Genomic DNA, 23,015 nt, shown 5'->3' on the forward strand with positions numbered 1-23,015 from the left:
GGGTCTGTCGAAAGGTATAAAGCCAGACTTGTGGCTAAGGGTTTTCATCAAGTTGATGGATTAGATTACACAGAGACTTTTAGTCCTGTGGTGAAGGCTACAACAATTAGAGCTGTTCTTACTGTAGCTGTTTCAAACTCTTGGGAAATTAAACAATTAGATGTTTCAAATGCCTTTCTTCATGGCATTTTGGAAGAAGAGGTGTATATGAAGCAACCAACTGTGGCTCGATCGAGCACAGAGGCTGAATATAAGGCAATGGCCAATGCTACTTCTGAATTACTTTGGATATCCTATGTCATGGATGAACTGGGATACTCAATTACTCATCCTTTCATATTGCTTTGTGATAATATGGGTGCTAAGCACTTAGCTGCTAATCCTGTCTTCCATGCTCGCACCAAACATGTGGAAATCGATTATCACTTCATTCGAGAGCTCGTGACCTCAGGCATTTTACAGATTGATCATGTTTCTTCTTCCTCTCAACTTGCAGATGTGTTTACCAAAGGTTTGGCTAACCCACTCTTTACTTCTCTCTTATCCAATCTGATGTCTCTTGTTCAGATTGAGGGGGAGTAATAGAGATGATAGAGATGATAGAGAGAGACGATGTAATGAGAGTGTAACAATAAGGGAGTGTAACTCGGCTTAAGTAGGTAGTGCCCATAACGAGGGATATTTTTGTCTTTTAAGCTGAAGAGAAAGTTTGTTATAACAAACTTTCCCTCCAACTCTTTCTCTCTCTACTCAAGCTATATAAACTCAGTTGTAATGATATTTGATCATAATAATAAACACATCTTCTCAAACTCAATCTCTCTTCTCTCTCTAAACCTCTCTAAATCTCACACTAGGTCATATGTTATAATGAAGATGCTCGAACTGTGAAGATGGTGGGAGAGTGACTATGTCATTAACTGGTAAGTTATGACATCGGCATGGCCAATCCATGGATTTATACTAGTGAGTAGTGGGCCAAGAATCAATATTTTGGGAGGTAACATGTAGGATTCGCCCCTGCTAGGAATGTGCTTCCTAATACCAATAGGAATCAAAATTTCTGCTCAATTCTGTCTGGTAAGAGAATGAACAAAAGAAGAAAAAACTGAACTCAACCACTCTGTTCAAAAATACAAATATTAATGGAATCAATCAAGAGTAGTGATGTTCGTCATATGCTTTAACTCCCTTACCTAAATGACCCCTCACAAGGAAATAAAAGAGAAAACAATTAAACTCTTAAATAACATGATGATTTTACATCTCTACTTTATCCTATCCTCCTTTAGCTTCACTATCTAACAAAAAAATAGGCTTTTGGTATAGGAAGAACACTATTTAGTAAAGACAGTGCGTTAAAAAGGTCAATTTATGTATTTGCTCTTCCTTTACCAAGTTAGTTTAAGGAGGGCGTTATAAGGATCATTTAATAAAGGGTTATTTCCCTAATGGCCCCCAACTTTGTGACCAGCTTCCCGCTTGGCCCCCTACTATACGAGAAATACCCATATAGCCCCCTTCCGTTATAACACCGTTACTCTCTCTCTCTTCCATCTCATTTTCTCTCTGCCACATCATTTGACCACGCCACATCATCATCTTCTCCGACAGGGGTCGCCGGCCGGCCAAATTTCTGGCCGGCGACCTCCAATTTTTAATTTTTTTTTATTCTCTCTCTCTCTAAAAACTAATTTTTTTTTTAAATTCTCTCTCTCTCTACAGATCTAGAGAGAGAGCTGATCCATTGAAGGTCTGTTGGCAGACCTTCAATGGATCTGTTTGCAGACCCATTGGAGGTCTGTGAACAGACTTTCAATGGAGCTCTCTCTAGATCTGTAGAGAGAGAGAGAGTTAAAAAAAAAAAAAATAGTTTTTAGAGAGAGAGAATAAAAATAAAAAAATTGAAGGTCATCGGCCGGAAATTTGGCCTGCCGGCGACCCCTGCCGGAGAAGATGATGATGTGGCGTGGTCAAATGATGTGGCAGAGAGATAAAATGAGATGGAGGAGAGAGAGTAACTGTGTTATAACGGAAGGGGACCATATGGGTATTTCTCATATAGTAGGGGGCCAAACGGCAAGCTGGTCACAAAGTTGGGGGCCATTAGGGAAATAATCCTTTAATAAATAGTGTCAAAAAGAAGGACTTAGATAAAAATTAATAATAAATCTAATATTTTATTCACTTTTAGTTTCTCTCACATAAACAACCAAAACCCTAATATCTACACTACTATCAACATCACCATTAGTATTAAAAAACTTGCGAAATTTACCATCACTATAGTCTTAGTTTCGAGTTACATCCTTGTTTGTATTCTTCATTGCAATATTGATACTTGAAATCTTCAAAAACTACTTTAATTAGTGTTAAAACTCTAAAAATCTATGGAGAAATCAAGCAATAACAAGAATTACAAACTCTCTATGGAGATGAGTGTTGCGTTAGTCATCTAGGGTTTAGGTTTCTATCTCTATATCTCTCTTTTTTATAGAATCAAACGGATTTAGGGCTTTTCTCCTTTTCATGATGTTTATCTCTCTTCTCTCTCTTTGATTTGATCGAAGGTTTTAGGTCGAATAAAATTCTCTTTTCTCTCTCGAAGGTTTTTAGTCGAACAGGAGGATACTCTCTTCTCTTTCTTTTGGTCCAAAATAGTTTGATGTGAGGGACCAAAATATAAATTTGGGATATTTAAAGAAAAATGTTTATCCCTCCCTATTCTAAAAAGAGTGCTCTCCCTATCTAATGCACTGTCTTTGCTAAAAAATGCTCTTCCTATACCAAAACCCAAAAAATGAAGGTCGGAAATAGATCCTTTTCTATTCTCGTATTTCGGCACCAAAGCAATAAAGGAGAGAGACACAAGCATAAATATGAAGCCGAAACGAAGATCCTTTTCTATTCTACAATCGCCTATGAATCTTCAGCAATCACTGATAATTTACACCAATTCTCTCTTATTCAACTTTCTTTTAACGTAACAAAACATATTTAACTAGAATTTGATCAAGTTCTTCACACCTTGTCAAGAGTGAGTTCGGAGACTATACTTTAAGATGGTTGTGCCAATTACTCGGGTCGGCTGAAGCCTATATGTCCCGTCGCTTTTCACTACCGTGCCAGCCTTCGCAAGATATTTTTGTTTTTATCCAACTAAGAAGTCCATTATTCCTTATGGTACCTAGAATGCCCGAGGATGGAACTAATGTACCCACGGGTAGCCAAGACCTGATCCGTTTCCGACCCAAATATAAATAAGAAATATCATATATTTATTTTTAATATTTGAAAAATTTCGAAGTGGCTAAATCACTAGAACAAGTTTATTATCGGTTTTTGAGTTGGTTTCAAATTCTATAGAGTGATTTGTAAGTAATAATGGAGTTTATCAGATCTGAAAAATCCTAAATGGTCTCGGATTCGAATCACTCCAAACTGTCTAGTTTGATAGATAAGCTGGGCCTTAGACTAGAATATGTCCAAGAATATGCTTGTTGTCTCGGATTGAATATCCAGAGAGAACCGTCTACAAAGCGTTTCTTAAATTAAATTGCATGTATGTCTCAATGGAATCACCTACACTAAAAAGTGGGCAGCTTATAGAGGCACAAAACATGCCTTAATAAGTAGGTAAACTTGCAACACCTTCCAACAACTTTCCAAAAAATATTGGAGTTTTAAACAAAATACAAATATTTGAGTTTTTAATCAATACCAAAAGAAATACAAATTTGATTTTTATAAGAAAAAAATATAACTTGCCCTTTTAACTTAAAAAAGTTTAGGATTAATTTCATTTTAGCCCCCAATTTGTGACTAACTTAACGTTTTGGGTTTCACAAGTATCTGGGCTTCCTATTTGGTCCCACAATTGGTTGGCCTTCCTCTTTGGTCCAAAATCTTTCATAACCTTCCAATTTTACCCTTATGGCATTTCTGAAATTTATTTTTTATTTATTTTTATTATTTTGTCCACCTCGTCCCAATTATTTCCACCTCATCTTCTTCAACATAAGAAGGTCGTCGGAGAAGGTCACCAGTCGACGACTTTTCCCAGCGACCTTTAATTTTTTATTTTTTGTCTTCTTCTTTCCAAAGCTCTCATCTGCCCTACCCTCTTTGTATCTTTATCTTCTCTTTTTCTATATTTTGTTCTATATCTCTTTGTCCTCCCTCGCCTTTTGCCTCTCTCCTCCCTCTAATTCACCCCTCTAACTCCTTTGTTTCGGTCGTCGGGCAGTCGTCTGGATCTAGGGCTTTCCCCACATTTAGATCCCTTCTTCGTCTGAAAATTTCAGACGAATATCAAACTAAGAGGGCGTGTGGATTTGGATTCCCCCTAAATCTGTACGATGTTCCGACTGTGAAGTTAGAAGGAGGAGAAAAGAGGGGAGGGAGGGAGAGAAAAGAAGAGGGAGGGGGAGAGAGATAGATGGAGGAGAAGAGAGAAAAATAGAAGATAGAAAGGGAAAGAAGGTGGGAAAGATGAGAGGTTTGGGAAGAAGAAGATAACAAAATACAAAATTAAAGCTCGTCGGGGAAAGTCGTCGATCAGTGAACTTCTCTAACGATCTTCTTATGTTGAAGAAGATGAGGTGGAAATAGTTGGTGTGAGGTGGACAAAATAAAAATTAAATTACAGAATAACCATGAAGTTAAAATTGGAAGGTTAGAAAAAGTTTGGGACCAGATAATAAGTCGAGACGCACTTATGGGGTCTAAGTGGGAAGCCTGGATACATCTAGAGACCGAAACAGTGAGTTGATCGTAAATGAGAGGTTCAAAATAAAATTAATTCAAAAATCTAAAATTAGATCTTCGAAGGAGTCCATACAACTTCACATGACCCATCCGTTCTCTTCTTCAATTATTTAACAAGGAAGCCCACAAAATTAATGTCAACTAAGCGTGAATCACTATCCAACGACTCACAATCACGAGTTTTCGTCGAGGAAGAGAAAGTGGTCTGAATCCAACCGCCCAATTGAAATTCGGTCTTCAAGCTAATTTTGTCGGTGAATCACTCACTATACCACCACCACCACCACCCCCGTCGTTTGAGAAAGAAAATTTTCCATCCTCATTTGCAACTGGAATATTTTCTCTCTCTAGAACAGAAAGAAGTCTTGTTTGGATCATCTGTTTGGGTGTTTGGTGGGGAAATGAAAAGAATGGTGAGCTTGGTAGGAGAGTTATTGAAACACCCAGATGAACTTTACCCACTTTTGAAGCTAAAGATAGCTTCAGGAAAAGCAGAGAATCAGATTCAATCACAAACTCATTGGGCTTTTTGTTATTCCATACTTCGAAAGGTTTCTCGAAGTTTTGCTCTCCTTATTCATCAACTAGCCCCCGAGATCCGCAATGCTGTAAAACTCTCTCTCTCTCTCTTACTCAAGTTATTTGCTTTTAGTGTTGACTTGTAACGCCCCAAGCCTTAGCAGTTGCCCACCTTACACAGGTAAGGTGGTTTTGTCATTGGCGAAGGCACCACAAGCCTACCCAAAAGACCTCGGTACTTACTAAGCTTGAGTGTACACCTATAGCCCAGTCTCTGGACACTCTTGCGAGCAATGTGGGACTATTACAATCCCCCACCCTCAGCGAAGAGCCGTCCTCGGCTCTGATACCACTTTGTAACGCCCCAAGCCTTACCAGTCATCGATATTGTCCCCGCTTTAACCACCTCACACAGGTATGGGGTTTATGCTTAATTCCATAGTTTTAGTATGTGTGTTCATCAAACTAAAAACCCATATTATTCCATTTATCAGTATCAAACTTGGGGTTTTGTTGGAATTGGACTCTTAGCTTAGGCCTTTTATCATGCACTTTAAGTTGGCTCCAACCATCAAAACGATCAGCTTGGTACACCACTGCGTTCGTGTCGTCGAGAGCTTGAATTTCGAGCTTAGGATTGCACAAAACCGATTCCGTATGAATGAGATATTAACAAGAAGAAGATTGGGATATAAAATAGGAAGAAGTTAACTAGCTTTAGTACATGGTCATCTAAGAAATAAAGAAAAATAGGAAGGTTTTTAACCTCTTGCTCACCTTTATTAGTGTTTAAGTAAAGAGGCGATTTAGCTCTTTCTGTGGTTTGCGACACGTGCATGAGCGTTTAAGGCACCCTTTGCATGTGAGCATCGTGTGAGGAGTGATTGGAGTCTTCTATTCTAGATTGGATACAACCTAACGATGTGGATCAAGTCAGAGCGTCGATCTGGTTGATCACGTCTCTTTTAGCTAGCTGTAGACTCTATCTTTGTAACTCTTTGTTATATCAATGAAAGCGGTTGCGTAAAAGAAACTCAAATGCCAATATGCAGTGAGTGACGTAGGACTTGATATTATATTCATGATCAAGAGACTCTTTTTGTCATGTAGAACTATTCTCAATTCTCCCTCGCGTGTGAAGTTCTTTGAGCTTGACACATGGCTTTTTGTTGGTAGAAAATGTTGACCATTGGGTCTATCACGTCTGAGCTTTCATGTGAGGATGCAGTCGTAAGAATCTCTATGCCCCAAAATCAAATCTTATCTAAATGACCTAATACTATTCTCTCCAGTTTTACATGGATATTGCTTCTTTGTCTCACTAAGTGAAAGTTACTTGGTAACCTGGCAACATGTGAACCATAGTTTCAAAACATTGAGATTTCATTATGGAAAAATGAGCATTCCTATGTGGTTTAGAAGAGTTTGTTGCAGTTTTCTTCTTATGCGCATTAAAATAAGAGGCAATAAGCAACTAAAACACATTTGTTTGCTTATAAAAGAAAACAAAGAATCTTTTGGTTCTTCTACAGTCTACTCCAAGAAAATGGTTTATTTAGATTTCTAACTGGTAAGTGAGAAACACGGTTTGATTATTTAGAGAAGGTTAATATTTAGTAGATGCGTCATTTTTTGGGTTTATGTTGTATTTCCACTCTAAAGACCTTTGAGTAGAGTTAGTTTCTTACCTATGTCATTTGATTTATATCCTTTCCCAGGTCTGCGTTTTCTATTTGGTTCTTAGAGCACTTGACACCGTTGGTTAGTCCCATTATCATTGCCTTATAAATTGCATCTGATTATAATTTTTCTTTTATATGCGTTCATCTGATTCTCATTCATCCACCTCTTCTTTCATATACAGAGGATGACACAAGCATTGCTTCTGATGTAAAGGTACCTATTTTAGGAGCTTTTCATCGTCACATTTACAATCCCGAATGGCACTTCTCGTGTAAGAATTCTCTAAAGCTTAGTTTTCATATACGCATTGTCTATTATATTATTATGCACCGACTTCCATCTTATAAGCACAATTCTACACATTTAACTAAGTATAGAGGTTTGGCAGCTTTTACTTGAGATAGTGCTACCTCCAGTGGTGGGCATGATTGCATAAGCAGGTTAAGCGGTTTAGAGGCTCTGCCTGTGCTTGCCCAAATAGATATGTAGTTTATCGAGATGCCAAGAAACTTGAAGAAGGTCGGCCCATGTTTTATCAAGCTGGTATCTCATATACTTTGTTGGTTGCTCAAGCTTTGCAAAGAAATTTACTGCTTTAAAGGACAACTTTTGAATGGGCTAGACCCTATACAAATTCTTCAACTAACTTGCCGAGTATTTATACACATACATGTATAAGTAAAAGGTCTTTATGCGTTTGATTGCCTCTGATTGCTTGGACTAGAGATCTCATTGCCCAACTTCTGCTCGAGAGTAGTAACTTTTGTGCATTTTAGTATTTTTGTCCAAGTAGCCCAAATTTCAGGTTTTTGGGCTTGCCCACCCATAGTGCTATTTTAACACCCCTAGTGGCAAAACCTGTTCAACTATGAGGTGTCAAAAGAATTCCGAGATTCTATTTTATTCGTGTGACCTGCAAACTGATATAAATGTTTGAAGAAGCCATTATTTGTTATTCGCTTTTTTGTGGAAGTAAGTTGACTTGTTCTGACTTCATTTTTGTCTATAGGTGGTATGGATAACTACAAAGTTCTCATGGACGAGTTTCATCATGTCTCCACCGCATTTTTAGAGCTCGGGAAAGGGTAATTTTCCAACTCTGTGATTGAAAACTCTTTGCTCATCTTGGACTGTTCTCACAGACTGTATTATGTAATTTATACTAAAACAAAGTCTGCTCAGTTTTCTAAGCTTGTTCACGATCAAGGATCATTATATTTTTATACAATTTCAGAGAAATATCTTACACTTCTGTCTCCCGGTAATTTGCAGATATCGAGAGGCAATTGAAGATGTTACCAAAAGAATGGGTGCTGGAATGGCAAAATTTATACTGAAGGAGGTGGGTAATGCATGAATATACAAGATTTTATATTCCTATGCTCGTATTCGTACAAAATCTTGTGATGCCTACATTAACAAGTTCCAATGACTATTTCTTGCTTAGTTAAAATAACGACATCGTAAAACTTTGTAGGTAGAAACAGTAGACGAGTACGATGAGTATTGCCATTATGTGGCTGGACTTGTTGGGATAGGATTATCGAAACTTTTCCATGCAGCCAATTTGGAGGATTTGGCTGCAGATAGTCCCTCAAACTCCATGGGCTTATTTCTTCAGGTAATCTCTTTCTTAATACAGGAATTAGTAACTTATCATTTTTCACCACTCCAAACTATACTGGCAGTTCTAACCCTCGGATCATATTGTTATTCTCCCCACATTGCAGAAAACAAATATTATTCGAGACTATCTGGAGGATATAAACGAGATACCTAAATCACGCATGTTTTGGCCTCGCGAAATATGGAGTAAATATGTCAACAAATTGGAGGTGCATGTTTTCACAGGGTCTAATGAACTATTCTAGTTTTATACTTATACAAGAAAGTAATTATATGGCCGATTTAAGGTTGACTTATTCTGTTTAGTTTGCATCCATGAATTATAGGACTTGAAATACGAAGAGAACTCGTCGAAAGCAGTTCAGTGCTTGAATGATATGGTCAGCAATGCCTTGCTGCACATAGAGGATTGTCTAAAGTGTATGTCCGATTTGCGGAACCCAATGATACTTCGAGTTTGTGCTATTCCTCAGGTATCGATTTTTCCACACTGAAGTGACTAAACTGGTTTATATTTATAGTTTCACCATTCAAGTTAAGTTGTTCCTAAGGACTTATATTATTGTATATATTATCCTGGATCTATGTATTCAAAATCTGTCACTTTACCGGGATGTCTTGGCTTGATGGCTTCTATGGGTGTAAGATTAAGGTGGTATTTGTTTTTTTTTTCCTCATCTGGCTTGTCTGAATCAAAAGGAAAATCAACTCGATCCAGCCATACGGTCGACTCAAACATCTGGACTCTGAGTCGAACAAAAACATATGATCTGAAATCTGACCCAGGCAGAAAAACACTACTTGAGTTGGACTTCATGCCGGCCTTGAGTTAAATACACCGTGTCAGACAATTTATACCAAGAACAATTACAGGGTTTTGACACGATGTACGAAGAGCTCCATACTAGTGAGCTAAGGGTGATTTAATCCATACAAACTTGACCAAACCGTTTTCTTGCATTGTTCATATCATTTTTCTTTAGTAATCCACAATTATGAGTTGGTCTGTTCTTCTCTTATTCCCATATGATATTTCCATTCTAATCAATATATATATATATATATATAGGTTCTCTCACGGGGTGTGCTGATTCTGTTCTATATAATTCCAGATCGTGGCAATAGGAACCTTGGCGTTATGCTACAATAACATTGAAGTGTTCAGAGGAGTAGTTAAACTGAGGCCCGGTAAGAAATCTATCCTCTGTAACAATGTGGCCTTATACTTAGTACTTAGTTACTATTAATTTCTTGTGTTATGGATTTTTTCTAGGTCTAACGGCTAAAATTATGGACCGGACAAAAACCATGGCTGATGTTTATGGTGCTTTCTACGATTTTTCTTACTTACTAAAGACCAAGGTAACTGTTTCAGTATACATTTCGAAAAAAAGTTTCAGTACTTTGTGCAAGTAGATTTTAATCTCTTTAAAGCACCGTGATTTTGATCGTAGATTGATAAGAAGGATCCAAATGCCACAAAAACACTAAATCGTGTAGAAGCAGTACAGAGAATATGCAGGGAATCTGGTTTGCTAAATCAAAGGTTTGCGATGTTTCTCAGTCTTAATTTCTAGCGTAAAAGAGTGGGACTGATTATATACACGCTAATAAATCCTCGCACATCCTTTTATTCTTCAGGAGCTTGTATATAGTTAATAATCAGCCAGGATGCAATTCGACTCTGGTAAGTACTACTTGAATTTTTCTCATGAATGCTATAAATAAGGATTATATATTCTAGGTATAACCCGTGCCCTGCAGTTGGGACAATGCTGTCTGCTAACATATTGGTAAAAATAACAACCAATGCTCAAAATAAATCTTACCCTAATCAAATATCTGCCAACAAAATCCATCTGGTTTCCCCTTCGAAAATGCTTAATCAGAGTTTATCATAATTGTTGTAGCCGCTCTTTTATAGCCAAAATTTGAGGAAGCCTTATGTGTACTTGGGCGCCTACAACAATTATAATGGGCACCTTTAGCACCTCCCCTCTCTCCTTTACCAAATGTACCTTTCCGTTAGGAAGGATTGACTGATTGAGATAAACGTCCCATCGACTGACATCTATATTATGAACTGGTCGAGTAAGATCATTGCTACTTGAGTCTGCTTAGGCCTAGGGCTCAATCCCCACCTCCCTATGAACTTTCTCAATAGTAGATTGTGTTGAGGAAAGCTCGTTTTGGTGCTCAACCGGGACCTTGTCCAGACTCCAGAGCAGGTGTTGCAAACTTTAATTTATGTTGGTGATCAGAACTAAATGTACCCTTCTCATATTATTAATTGTTTTTGCAGATAATGCTCTTCCTTGTACTAGCAATCTTGGTCGCGTTTTTCTCAACCAAGTGATCTGCTCTAAACTAGAAGTAAATGCTTCTTATTTGTATAAGTATATATGTTGAATATTATTGTTCCAAACATGATTTTACAATTTCTACGGGAAGAATCTATTGCTTGTGGTGGCCGTGAGGAACGCTTCTTTTTCCTCGAGTTTCAAGAGGCCTGTAACGATCAAAGATAGAGACACGAATGAGCCAACTAGAGATTTAGCCATTATCATTGCAGGCAAGAACTTCAGGGTGTTTGGCCCTTTTGTAAGAGGCAGTTTCTAAAAATTGAAGAGGAGGTTTAAGAGGCAGCAATAGGCAGTTTCCAAATTGGGATGGTTTCCAATTTTTTGGCTCAATAGGCAGTTTCCAATTTTTTGGCTTATAATATATATAAATAGGGGTTGAGTGCTTTGTAATCAAAACACCAACACAAGCAACAACAACTCTTCTTTAGAGAGCTAGAGAGAGAGAGCAAGAGTGAGAGAAATTTTTCATAGTTTTTTGAGCAGTGTTAAATTTCTCGGTCGTCGAAGATTTAGTATAAAAGGTTATTACTATACGGTACCATCTTGGGACGAACTTGCGGGTTGTGTTAGTCGTCTTCATCTATCCTTCAATAAAGATTTCTTGTTCGCCCGAGGACGTAGGCTTTAGGCCGAACCTCGTTAATTTCTGTTCGCATATTTGATTTTGGCTTAGCTTTTCGATTAATCTTCATAATCGGATCAATTTCTAGGATAGGTTCGATAGCTTCCGCGACTTTTAGTTCTCACAATTGGTACCAGAGCCTTGTTTTTTAGATTAAACGAAGAAGAAGATGGGATCGAGAAGTGGTACGGTCAAAGCAGGGAAATATGAGATAGAGAAGTTCAATGGGAAAAACGATTTTTCTTATTGGCGGATGCAGATGAAGAATCTGCTAATCTCACAGAAATTACACAAGACGTTGACGGGAAAGAAACCAGGAGATATGTCAGATGAGGATTGGGAAGAGTTAGATCTCGAAGCACGGGCTACCATTATGTTGTGTCTTGAGAGGGACGTGGCGTTCCTAGTAGACGAAGAAACAACGGCGGCGGGTGTGTGGTTAAAGCTAGAAAGCAGTTTCATGACGAAAACTTTAACAAATCGGGTCTACTTAAAATCCAAATTATTCACATGTAGAATGGAAGAGGGTTCTTCTATTCAGGAATATGTGAATAGGTTTGACAGGATTATCTCAGATTTGAAGGATATTGATGTTAAGGTTGAGGATGAGGACCAAGCCCTCATATTGTTACTTTCATTGCCTAAATCCTATGAGAACCTTGTTCAAACTTTGATGCTTGTTGGTGATAGTCTAAGCATGGAAGAGACGAGAAATTCGCTATTAGCGGATGACCTTCGTAAGGTTGCTACTAGCAGTATGGCGTCGGGTGGAGTAGACAAGGATCAAGCACAAGGGTTGTTTGTAACGAGGGGGAGGAGTAATGAAAGGGGAAAGGGAAAGGGCGGGAAATCTAGATCCAAATCTAGAGGCTCTTTCAAGAAAACGTGCTTTAGTTGTGGTGAGCTTGGCCACTTTAAAGCGGCTTGTCCAAAGAGAAAGTTGAAGCAAAAGAACGAAGGCTACAAGGAGAAACAAGAGATGCAAGAGGCAGGATATGTGTCAGAAGAGGCGGATGGATGTTTCTCGGTGACAGAGGTGTCTGAGAAAATCTTCGATAAGTGGATGCTTGATTCAGGGGCATCACACCATATGTGTCCAAATAGGGAGTTGTTTACTACCTATAGGAGTATAGATGGTGGTACAGTTATACTGGGTGATGATAGTATATGTAAAACTGTGGGACTCGGAACAATACGTATCAAGATGCACGATGGAGTGGTGAGAACATTGACGGACGTAAGACACATACCCGATTTGCGGAAAAATCTAATTTCCCTTGGTGTGTTGGAGCGGAACGACTGTAAGATAATTATAGAGAATGGCTCCATAAAAGTCGTTAAGGGTTCTTTGGTGGTAATGAGAGGTACTCGTTATGGTAATTTATACAAACTTTTGGGGACAACAATTACTGGAGATGTAGCAGTAGGAATCAGTGGAAGGGATCCAACGGCTAGTACGAGGCTTTGGCATATGCGCCTTGGGCATATGTCAGAAAAGGGTCTATCTCTGATGTGCGGGAAAGGCTTGTTGAAGGACATGAAGAAGCCTTGCATGGAGTTTTGTGAGCATTGTGTGTTCGGGAAGGCACACAGGGTGACGTTCTCTTCAAGCAAACACAGGAGCAAAGAGGTATTAGACTACGTACATACCGATGTCTGGGGACCGGCAAAGTTACCTTCCAAGGGTGGTTCCAGGTATTTTGTTACATTCGTTGATGATCATTCGAGATTTGTCTGGCTTTATTTCCTGAAGCATAAGAATGAGGCATTCAACACGTTCCTGGTGTGGAAAGCAATGGTTGAGAACAAAACTGGTCGAAAGCTGAAGACGTTAAGGTCGGATAATGGGACCGAGTACACGGATGGGGCATTCAAGGAGTTTTGTAATCAGGAAGGCATTGTGAGGCACTGGACAGTAGTAAACACACCTCAGCAGAATGGAGTCGCAGAGAGATTGAACCGTACACTACTTGAGAAGGCTAGATGTATGCACTCCAATTCGGGATTAGGCGTAGAATGGTGGGCAGAATCTGTTGCTACAGCTTGTTATATTGTGAACAGGTCTCCACATTCTTCTTTAGATGGCGGCATACCTTACGAGGTGTGGTCAGGTGAACATGCAGATTACGGGAGACTTAGGGTTTTCGGTTGTACGGCCTATTACCATGTTAAAGGTAACAAACTTGACAATAGAGCAAAGAAGGCAATTTTCTTAGGATATGCTACAGGAGTCAAGGGTTATCGGCTATGGTGTACGGAAGACAAGAAGTTTGTAATCAGCAGAGATGTGGTGTTTGATGAGTCATCTATTGTAGCTATGGCGAAAGCTACGGTGCCTAGTTGTGGTGATGTTGGGTCTACTAAAGCTCAAGTAGTGGAAGTAGAAGCCGAAGACCAACGGGTTTCTAGGAATCATGATCAGGTGGAGCATCAGGATAATACTCAGGATGAGGAAATTGATGAACCCGATCATGAGGAGGTTCAAGGGGAAGGTACACAAGTTTTACAACAACAACAGCAGGATGTTTCGGTACACACTAGGCCGAAACGGTTATATAAGCCGGTACAGAGGTTAGGGTCAGACAAACCTCTTAGGCATTACGGGCAGGCAAATGTGGTTGAATATGCACTCTCGGTGGAAGACGACGAGCCGGTCACCTTCAAACAAGCTATCGCCGCGGCAGAAAGAGAGAGTTGGTTGGTTGCTATGCAAGAAGAGATGGAGTCTCTTCACAAGAACCAGACATGGGAGGTTGTCCCATTGCCCGAAGGTAAGTCTGTTATTGGTTGTAAATGGGTGTACAAGAAGAAAGAGGATTCTTCCGAAATCAAGGGTACAAGGTATAAGGCAAGACTAGTGGCCAAGGGTTATGCACAGAAAGAAGGGGTCGACTACAATGAGATTTTCTCACCAGTCGTGAAACATACTTCTATTCGGGTGCTATTGAGTATTGTTGCTCAGAGGGATCTTGAGCTGGAACAACTCGATGTTAAAACCGCCTTCTTGCACGGTGATTTGGAAGAAGAAATTTATATGGCTCAACCTGAGGGATACAAGGTTGAGGGCAAAGAAAATCAAGTATGTCGTTTGAGGAAATCTCTTTACGGATTGAAACAATCCCCTCGCCAATGGTACAAACGATTTGATTTTTTCATGCTAAAGCATGGTTTTCGCAGAAGTGACTTTGATTGTTGTGTATACATCAAGAAGCTTCGCGAAGGTGACTTTATTTATCTCCTTTTGTATGTGGATGACATGCTTATTGCTTCTCGAAGCATGGTGGAGATAAATAAGTTGAAATCTCAACTCAGTCAAGAGTTTGAGATGAAAGACATGGGCGCTGCAAAGAAGATACTGGGAATGGAGATTAAGAGAGAGCGGTTAAGTAAGAAACTGTACTTGAAATAGAAAGGTTACATCGAACGAGTAGTTTCTCGGTTCGGGATGCAGAATGCGAAGGCGGTGTCAACACCTTTGGCACCACACTTCAGGCTCTCGGGAAAACAATCTCCCACTACTACGGTGGAGAAGGATCATATGGATCGTGTACCGTATGCTAGTGCAGTTGGCAGTTTGATGTACGCTATGGTGTGTACTCGTCCAGATATTTCACAGGCGGTCAGTGTGGTTAGCAGGTTTATGGCAAACCCGGGGAAGACACATTGGGAAGCTGTGAAGTGGGTCTTGAGGTACTTGAAGGGTACCGTTGATACGGGTTTGTGCTTTGGTGGAGACACATGTCAGGTAAGCGGTTATGTTGACTCAGATTATGCTGGCGATCTAGATAGAAGACGATCTACTACTGGTTATGTATTTAGGGTACATGGTGCTCCAGTTAGTTGGCGATCGATGTTACAATCAACAGTTGCTTTATCTACTACGGAGGCCGAGTATATGGCTATGGCCGAGGGTGTGAAGGAAGCATTGTGGTTGTGGGGTCTTCTGGATGATCTAGGGATTAAGCAGGAGTGCGTGGATGTATGGTGTGATAGTCAAAGTGCAATCCACTTGGCGAAGAATCAGGTTCATCATGCTCGCACTAAGCATATCGATGTCAGGTATCACTTTGTACGAGATGTCATAGAGGAAGGTGATGTTTCTCTCATGAAGGTTCACACAGATGAGAATCCCGCGGACATGTTGACTAAAGTGGTGACATGTAGCAAGTTTCAGCATTGCCTGGAATTGCTACAAATCGGCTCGTGTTAAGTTGCCCGAAAGGGCGTAATGGCGACAAGGTTTTCTTTATGTGAAGGGTTGGTAGAACTACGGTAGGCTTGATCCTGTAAAAGGGTACGTAGGCAGCCATGGTCATATGGCGCAGTCGGATGAAGTCACAAAAAGAAGATATATCTTACAAGGAGTATCCTGGTGTTCGTCCAAAATTTGAAGTATATCAAATTGTGTACGAGGTGGAGAATTGTAAGAGGCAGTTTCTAAAAATTGAAGAGGAGGTTTAAGAGGCAGCAATAGGCAGTTTCCAAATTGGGATGGTTTCCAATTTTTTGGCTCAATAGGCAGTTTCCAATTTTTTGGCTTATAATATATATAAATAGGGGTTGACTGCTTTGTAATCAAAACACCAACACAAGCAACAACAACTCTTCTTTAGAGAGCTAGAGAGAGAGAGCAAGAGTGAGAGAAATTTTTCATAGTTTTTTGAGCAGTGTTAAATTTCTCGGTCGTCGAAGATTTAGTATAGAAGGTTATTACTATACGGTACCATCTTGGGACGAACTTGCGGGTTGTGTTAGTCGTCTTCATCTATCCTTCAATAAAGATTTCTTGTTCGCCCGAGGACGTAGGCTTTAGGCCGAACCTCGTTAATTTCTGTTCGCATATTTGATTTTGACTTAGCTTTTCGATTAATCTTCATAATCGGATCAATTTCTGGGTAGGTTCGATAGCTTCCGCGACTTTCAGTTATAACACCTTTGTATCTTATAGAAGATTGAATCGGGAATCAGTTTCAAACTTTGTATTGTATATTCGTTGCAATCAATATTTGGATGTCTCCGCTTGAGTTGTACGAGATGAAAACTTACTCCGAAGTTAGTGTAACATCTTCCGGGCAACGCACGGTCGCTTGATTTGGTCCTCTAATTTTAAGGGCTCATGTATTCTTGTCTTTATTAGAAAATTCACACCAAACTTATTTATATATAATAAAACAGTTTGTCTCTTATCTTTCACAACCAAACCAGAGGTTCAAATTAGATGGTGCAAATTTATCTAATATTCTTCATTTTAAACAAAATTAGAATTATGATATGAAGGACAACAAGGCATCAAAGTGGCATTTTTTTTTTCTATTAAATACAGTTAGATCTTTCTTATATTAGAGGTTGATTAATCTCCATTATCTATAGACTACACGACCAAGATTTAAAAAAAAATGAAAATTCTCAAGGACAGAGTTTTTCCGCTGCTTCTTCGTCAACTTCTCTTATGGAATAAGATTAACAAGGCTCTCCCTCTCCCCCGACCTCTCACATTTTTTAATTAGAAAAAAGGAAGATGAGTTTTAAGTCTAAAATCTCAGATTCAATAGGTCTAAAGTCCAAAAATAATATGAAATTGAAAATAAATTCATGTCTAACTTCTTTTTCTCTATACTACCTAACTTATCTTAGGTTAAAAAAAAAAAACCAAATTAAAAGATACAAATACGGAGTAGTATTTTCAGTTTCATGAAAATATTTACTCAATAATAAGTTCCCATCCGTAACAAAAGTTTCTTTTTCGGTTTAACAGAGTGCTTCTCTACTTTACTAAACCAGAAGATATCGTCCATCCTCCCAAACCTAGAAGCAGTAAAAGAAACCGATTGCTTCTCTCCTTTGTCTTCAACTACAAAAATCGATCATTTCTTTTGTCTTGGACTGTAGAAATCGATCATTTCTTTGTAGAATCTCTTTGAAGAAATCCCATGTACAACTTTATTTCTATCTACATTTTAAGTACTACTCTATCTTCTCTATAATTCTCAATGTTTCTCTGTAATCTAGGTCTCTCTCTAATTAAGGGTTTTGTACCCTCAATTTGGTAAAAACTAATCTCTCATAGGTTTTGTTGAAAGCCATATAACATGTAATTTTGGAGTATGGGTTTTAGTTCCAGTATATATTGAATTTCATACAATTTTTCATAATTTTGTCTAGCATTTTGAAGTTTCTCATAAAACCTAATAAATGGTTACTACCCATCTCTGTTTTTATGTTATTTTGGTTAACTCGCATTAATAATTTAACTCCGTTTATGTGTTCTGGCTATCATTTTGCAGACACAGACAAATGATTTAGATTAAAGCTTCCGACCAAACAGAAAGTAGATGGTCGATCTTTGATGACTGCGAAGTATACTGTTTCGCACACATCTGAGATGCTAAAAAAGTCCTAGGAAAATGATCTTACAACCGACAAAGGGGCGTACGGTAGAATCTACGGTAAAGAAGAGGAAAACGAGAGAAGATAGGGTATGGTATACATTTACTATTTTGTTGGAAAACGTAATAATAAAATTCAGCATTTGAAATTTCTATTATTGTTTTGCAATATCTTTGTAAACCGCTTTTATGTTTTTAGCATTTTTACAATTTTGATATTATATATGTTGTGTTTGTAGCAAAACGACTCGTCGAGAAGGACAAAAAGTGGAATTTTGATAGAAGACCCAGCTGAAAAGAGAACGATAGTGAAAGAGGTTAGGCCTAAAAAGTTCAAAGAGAAGAATATAGATGATTTGGTAGAGGAAGCTCCATCAGAATCAGAAAGTGTAAGATTTTTTCCTGAAATTCTTAGTTATGTGAATGCAATGTATGTTGTTTCTAAAAATGTATGAATGTTGGTGTTATTATTAGATTATGTTATAGCAATATATAGTTGTGTTCGTGGTAATTAACTTTTTGGGTGTGAAAATTTTAAGATTTAAATGAAACTGATTTTAATGTTTTTGATTCTTTTATTTCACTGACAGAGTATTGCATCTGAAAAGAGAAAGATAAAGGTGCAAGAGAAGTATAATTTTGTTGGTCAAGAAAAAAATGGTCCTTCTTCTAACAAATTCCAGCAGTATAAATACAACGTCAAATTGGTTGTTGACATGATTCGCGATCTGGAACCATTAATGAGCGAAGCTAAAAAAAAAGTTGCCGATACATCTTTTGCTCGTTTCTACTCAACCACAATTAATGGTCAAATACTTATGGAGAATCAAGTGAAACCACATCGGGCGGTGTTTGAGCTTCTATGTTACTTCAACACGAATAAAAATAAATTTATATTTGGAGAGGACTTAGAATTTACTCCTGAAGTTGCGGTCCTGCTGTTAGGGTTGCCAATGGAGGGACAAGAGCATAGTGCCTTCCCTTGACATAGTGAGATCAAACCGAAAGAGGAGGACTTTTTTGTCAAACATTTTAATGGTTCCGGGTCTCTTAATACTGTTACTATAACAAAAGCTTTATAGAATGAAGTTAATAAAATATGTATGTTGGCTGTGCTCTTTTCTTTGCAAACTCAAAAGGTTATGCTTTGCACACAAGCTTCTTCCATAACCTACAAACTGTGAGAAATGATTAATCGGGTGTCGTGGTCGAGGGCAATTCACTCATTCATGATGTCTTCAATATGAAAATATACTAATGACCCTTGCAAGGTCTCGGGATATTTGATCCATACACACGAATATCTTCCTCGAGACTAGATTGGGAGTTGGAAAGATTCCAAGGATTTTTAGGTGGTCATTGGAACCTATGAAAAATGGAGTTCAGGAACACGTCAATCTGTTGAGGGTAGAGTAGGTATATTTTTAGCATTTTCGGGATCCCGTTATGGTTTTAATGATTTTGTTGGAAACTTTATGTAGCATGGTAAGATTAATTTTGTTGTAACATTTAGTTTATATTGTCAGATTCTTAGTTTATTGTTCAAATCTTTGATTGTGTGTAGGTAATTGTTGATGTAACTCATGTTGTGTCAGATGAAGAAAAGGGAATTCTCAAATATGCACCTAAGGTGTCGTTTGAAAGCTAACCTAAACGAGAAAGTAGAGGTGGAGAGGTTTAGCTCGTGAAAACATAAATCTTCATCAAGAATTGGACCTTTACAAGGAAAAGTTTGGGAGCCTTAAAGGTGGAATATCGTCGAGAAAAGATTAAGGAGGAAATGGTGAAGACGAGGATAAAAATGAGAGTGAAGGTGGACATGGTGGTGCTGAGAACAGTAGTGAAACCGAGGCGCAAAAAGGTACATTTTTATAAAAGATTCTGTTAATTTTTCAAGTTCATATGTACTCAATTATATGTGGTAGAATAATTTGGGTTTTTACTGTCGACTAATTAAATGTAGAGAAAGATATGGAATGAGAGAAGGATAATGAAAAAATCAGGAGAGCTTGATGAAAAAAAAATAATTTTAACTCTGTCAATGTAGATGATGTATTGTACAATTACAAATAGTTGTGGTAGAATAAATGGGTTTTTATCTTCCAATGATTAGACAGAGAAAGTAGGAGATAAGGATAATGAGAAAAATCAAGAAAGTGCCGATGGAAAGAGTAAGTGCCAATTTTCCGGCCGGCGACCTTCGCCGGGAAAGATGATGAGGTGGCGTGCCCTATAATGTGGCAGAGAGAGGAGATGAGATGGAAGAGAGAGAGAATATGACTAGTTAACAGAAAATTAACGGTAACTGAAAAAGGGGGCCATATGGGTATTTTTGCTAAAGTAGGAGGCTAGGCAGGAAGCTGTTCACAAAGTTGGGGGCCATTTGGGAAATAACTCTTTTAAATTCTCTAAATTTGCTAATGGAGTTATTATTATTTTAAAACTAATTGTTTGTTGGTGAAGACATATTTAAAGTTTTATTTGTAATTTCTCTTTTATCTTTGTCCAGGTGAATTTGTAGAGAGATTTGGAAAGAACTCCACTGATGGAGTTGGTTCAAGAAGGAGTATAAATTCGAAAGGTTCGACTAATTAGGTTTATGATGTCCTGAAAATTGAAATACTACACTTAAAATCGTATTTATTGTGTAAACAATTTAATGATTTTTGTACCTTTTGTTTAATTTGATTAACAAACATGATGCTAGATAAAATTTATCATGATTTTCTGAAAAAATTTATCATGACTTACCAATCGTTTGGTCATTAAGATATATTTAATGTTTTATTCCTAATTTGTCTATTATCTTTGTCCAGGTGAATTTGTAGAGAAGTTCGAAAAGAATTTCACTGACGGAGCTGGTTCGGGAAGGATTATCAATTCGAAAGGTTTGACTAGATAGGTTTACAATATCTTGAAATTGAAATACTTAACTGAAAATCGTATTTATTGTGGAAACAAATTAATGATTTTCGTACCTTTTTTACTAGAAAACATGATGATTTGAAAAAAATAATGATGCTTCAGTAATATTACATCTTTTGTTGTGTATTTAGATCCTTTTTTGTTTGGTTACTGTGTTTTACAGGAAAACAAATAGTGTTATATAAGGATAAAAGGGAATTTGGAGAACGAAGAGTGTTGACACTTTTACCTACACCGATTTTCGATCTTGATTTTATACGAGTATGACCAATGACTTCATGGAGGTGGCCGATGTAGTAAGAGCCTTCTCGTCCAAAAATGAAGAAGGTGATTTGAAAGATGATCTAGAGGAAATTGTCGATCTTGATTTACGTAAGCAATTTATTCAAGTTTGTTATTTACCGGAAGTAGGATCAAATATCCCAAGACCTTGCAAGGGTCGTTAGGATATTTTCATATTGAAGACATCATGAATGAGTGAATTGCCCTCGACCACGACACCCGGTTAATCATTCTCACAGTTTGCAAGTATTGGAAGAAACTTGTGTGCGAAGCATAACCTTTTGAGCTCGCAAAGAGAAGAGCACACCTAACAAACAAAATTAGTAACCTGGCGAAGTACAGAGGAGATCCTGTATGGTTATTGACTTCATTCTTTAAAGCTTTTGCGCTAGTAACAACAGTAAGAGATCCGGAACCATTAAAGTGCTTGACAAAAAAATCCTCCTCTTTTGGTTTGATCTCGCTATGTCTAGGGAAGGCACTATACTCTTGTCCCTCCATCGGCAACCCTAATAGCAACGCCACTTCCTCAGGAGTAGATTCTAACTCCTCTCCTCCAAAGATAAATTTCTTTTTATCCGTGTTGAAGTAGCATAGAAGCTCAAACACCGTCCGATGTGATTTCACTTGATTCTCCATAAGTATCTGACCACTAATTGCGGCAGAGTAGAAACGAGCAAAAGGTGTATCGGCAACTATTTTTTTTAGCTTCGCTCATTAATGGTTCTAGACCGGGAACCTTGTCAAAAGAAATTATCGATTTTTGTAGTTGAAGACAAAAGAAATATCAATTTCTGTAGTTGAAGACGAAGGAAAGAAGCAATCGGTTTCTTCTACTAATTCTAGGTTTTGGGAGGATGGGCAATCTGCTCGGGTTTAGTAAAGTAGAGAAGCATTCGGTTAAACGAAAAAAGAAACTCTTATTACGAATGAAAACTTTTTATTGAGGAAATATTTTCATGAAAATGAAAATAATACTTGTATCTTTTAATTTGGGTTATTTTTGTAAACCTATGATATATAAGGTAGTAATAGAGAAAATAAAGGTTAGACATGTAAATTACTCTAAATGAATTTATTTTCTATTTCATAATATATGTGGGATCTAGACCTAGTGGTCCGCGATTTTGGACCTTGGACTCAAATCTTAAAAAAAATATTATGCAAGTAACTTTAAGGGTTATTTCCCTAATGGCTCCCAACTTTGTGACCAGCTTCCCGCCTGGCCCCCCTACTTTACGAGAAATACCCACATGGCCCCCTTCCGTTATAACACTGTTACTCTCTCTCTTCCATTTCTTTTCTCTCTCCTCCAGCATGTTTTCTCTCTCTGCCACCTCGTTAAAACCAGCCACATTATCGTCTTCACCGGCAGGGTCGCCGACCGGCCAAATTCCCGGTCGGCGACGTTCAAACTTTTTTTTTATCTTTCTTCTCTCTCTCTCTCTCCAAAAAAAAAAAAAAAATTAAAATTCTCTCTCCTCTCTCTCTAAACTCCGGCGAAGGAAAATCTTCGCCGGAGCTAGGTCTGTTCATCACGAACAAACCTTGATCTGGTCTGTTCGTGATGAACAGATCTGGGTCTGTTCATCACGGACAGACCCTGATCTGGTTTGTTCGTGATGAACAGACCTAGCTCCAGCCAAGGTTTCCCTTCGCCGGAGTTTAGAGAGAGAGAGAATTCAAAAAAAAAAATTTCTTTTTAGAGAGAGAAAAAAAAAAGTTTGAGGGTCGCCGGCCGGAAATTTGGCCGGTCGGCGACCTCTGCCGGAGAAGGTGATGAGGTGGCGTAAGGAAAATCTTCGCCGGAGCTAGGTCTGTTCATCACGGACAGACCCAGAT

General features: G+C 38.3%; 2 protein-coding genes across 6 annotated transcripts in view; both read left to right on the forward strand.

The window, feature by feature from the left end:
- The window catches only part of LOC147547809 (uncharacterized), a 97,046-nt gene extending 74,819 nt beyond the window's left edge, over window positions 1–22,227 (forward strand). The window contains exons 1-8 of one of the 5 annotated variants that reach the window (XR_015238677.1): window positions 17,293–17,626; window positions 17,865–18,056; window positions 18,206–18,355; window positions 18,557–19,382; window positions 19,531–19,827; window positions 20,476–20,547; window positions 20,783–20,854; window positions 21,055–22,227. Coding sequence is in view for 2 of the 5 variants with exons in the window: in XM_086671979.1 (XP_086528105.1) it covers window positions 17,985–18,056; window positions 18,206–18,355; window positions 18,557–18,952 (618 nt within the window). In the remaining 3 variants the exon portion in view is untranslated. Of the gene's footprint in view, window positions 1–17,267; window positions 17,627–17,836; window positions 18,057–18,205; window positions 18,356–18,556; window positions 19,383–19,530; window positions 19,828–20,475; window positions 20,548–20,782 lie in introns of those variants that run through there. The other 4 variants (XR_015238679.1, XR_015238678.1, XM_086671979.1 and 1 more) reach the window with 4 other exon arrangements.
- On the forward strand, window positions 4,907–11,076 carry LOC147547819 (squalene synthase 2-like). Its single transcript, XM_086671331.1, has 13 exons — window positions 4,907–5,375; window positions 7,005–7,047; window positions 7,151–7,240; window positions 7,979–8,054; window positions 8,242–8,311; window positions 8,447–8,590; window positions 8,700–8,804; window positions 8,922–9,068; window positions 9,708–9,783; window positions 9,869–9,957; window positions 10,050–10,141; window positions 10,237–10,282; window positions 10,898–11,076. Exons 1-13 carry the CDS (start codon window positions 5,169–5,171, stop codon window positions 10,949–10,951), a joined length of 1,239 nt encoding a protein of 412 aa, XP_086527457.1. The 5' UTR covers window positions 4,907–5,168; the 3' UTR covers window positions 10,952–11,076.
- Window positions 22,228–23,015: the final 788 nt, after the last annotated feature.

This window comes from Eschscholzia californica, unplaced genomic scaffold (assembly GCF_041429995.1).
Source record: "Eschscholzia californica isolate CP2 unplaced genomic scaffold, dmEscCali1.0.p SCAF_3, whole genome shotgun sequence".
Taxonomy (NCBI): Eukaryota; Viridiplantae; Streptophyta; class Magnoliopsida; order Ranunculales; family Papaveraceae; genus Eschscholzia; species Eschscholzia californica.

What these genes read in the sequence shown, in the direction of transcription:
- LOC147547819 (XM_086671331.1), top strand. Translation starts at nt 5,169, where the DNA reads ATGAAAAGAATGGTGAGCTTGGTAGGAGAGTTATTGAAACACCCAGAT. An exon ending in TCCCGAATGGCACTTCTCGT is followed by an intron (nt 7,241 to 7,978) that starts GTAAGAATTCTC and finishes TTTTGTCTATAG; the next exon opens with GTGGTATGGATAACTACAAA. An exon ending in CAGGATGCAATTCGACTCTG is followed by an intron (nt 10,283 to 10,897) that starts GTAAGTACTACT and finishes TTGTTTTTGCAG; the next exon opens with ATAATGCTCTTCCTTGTACT.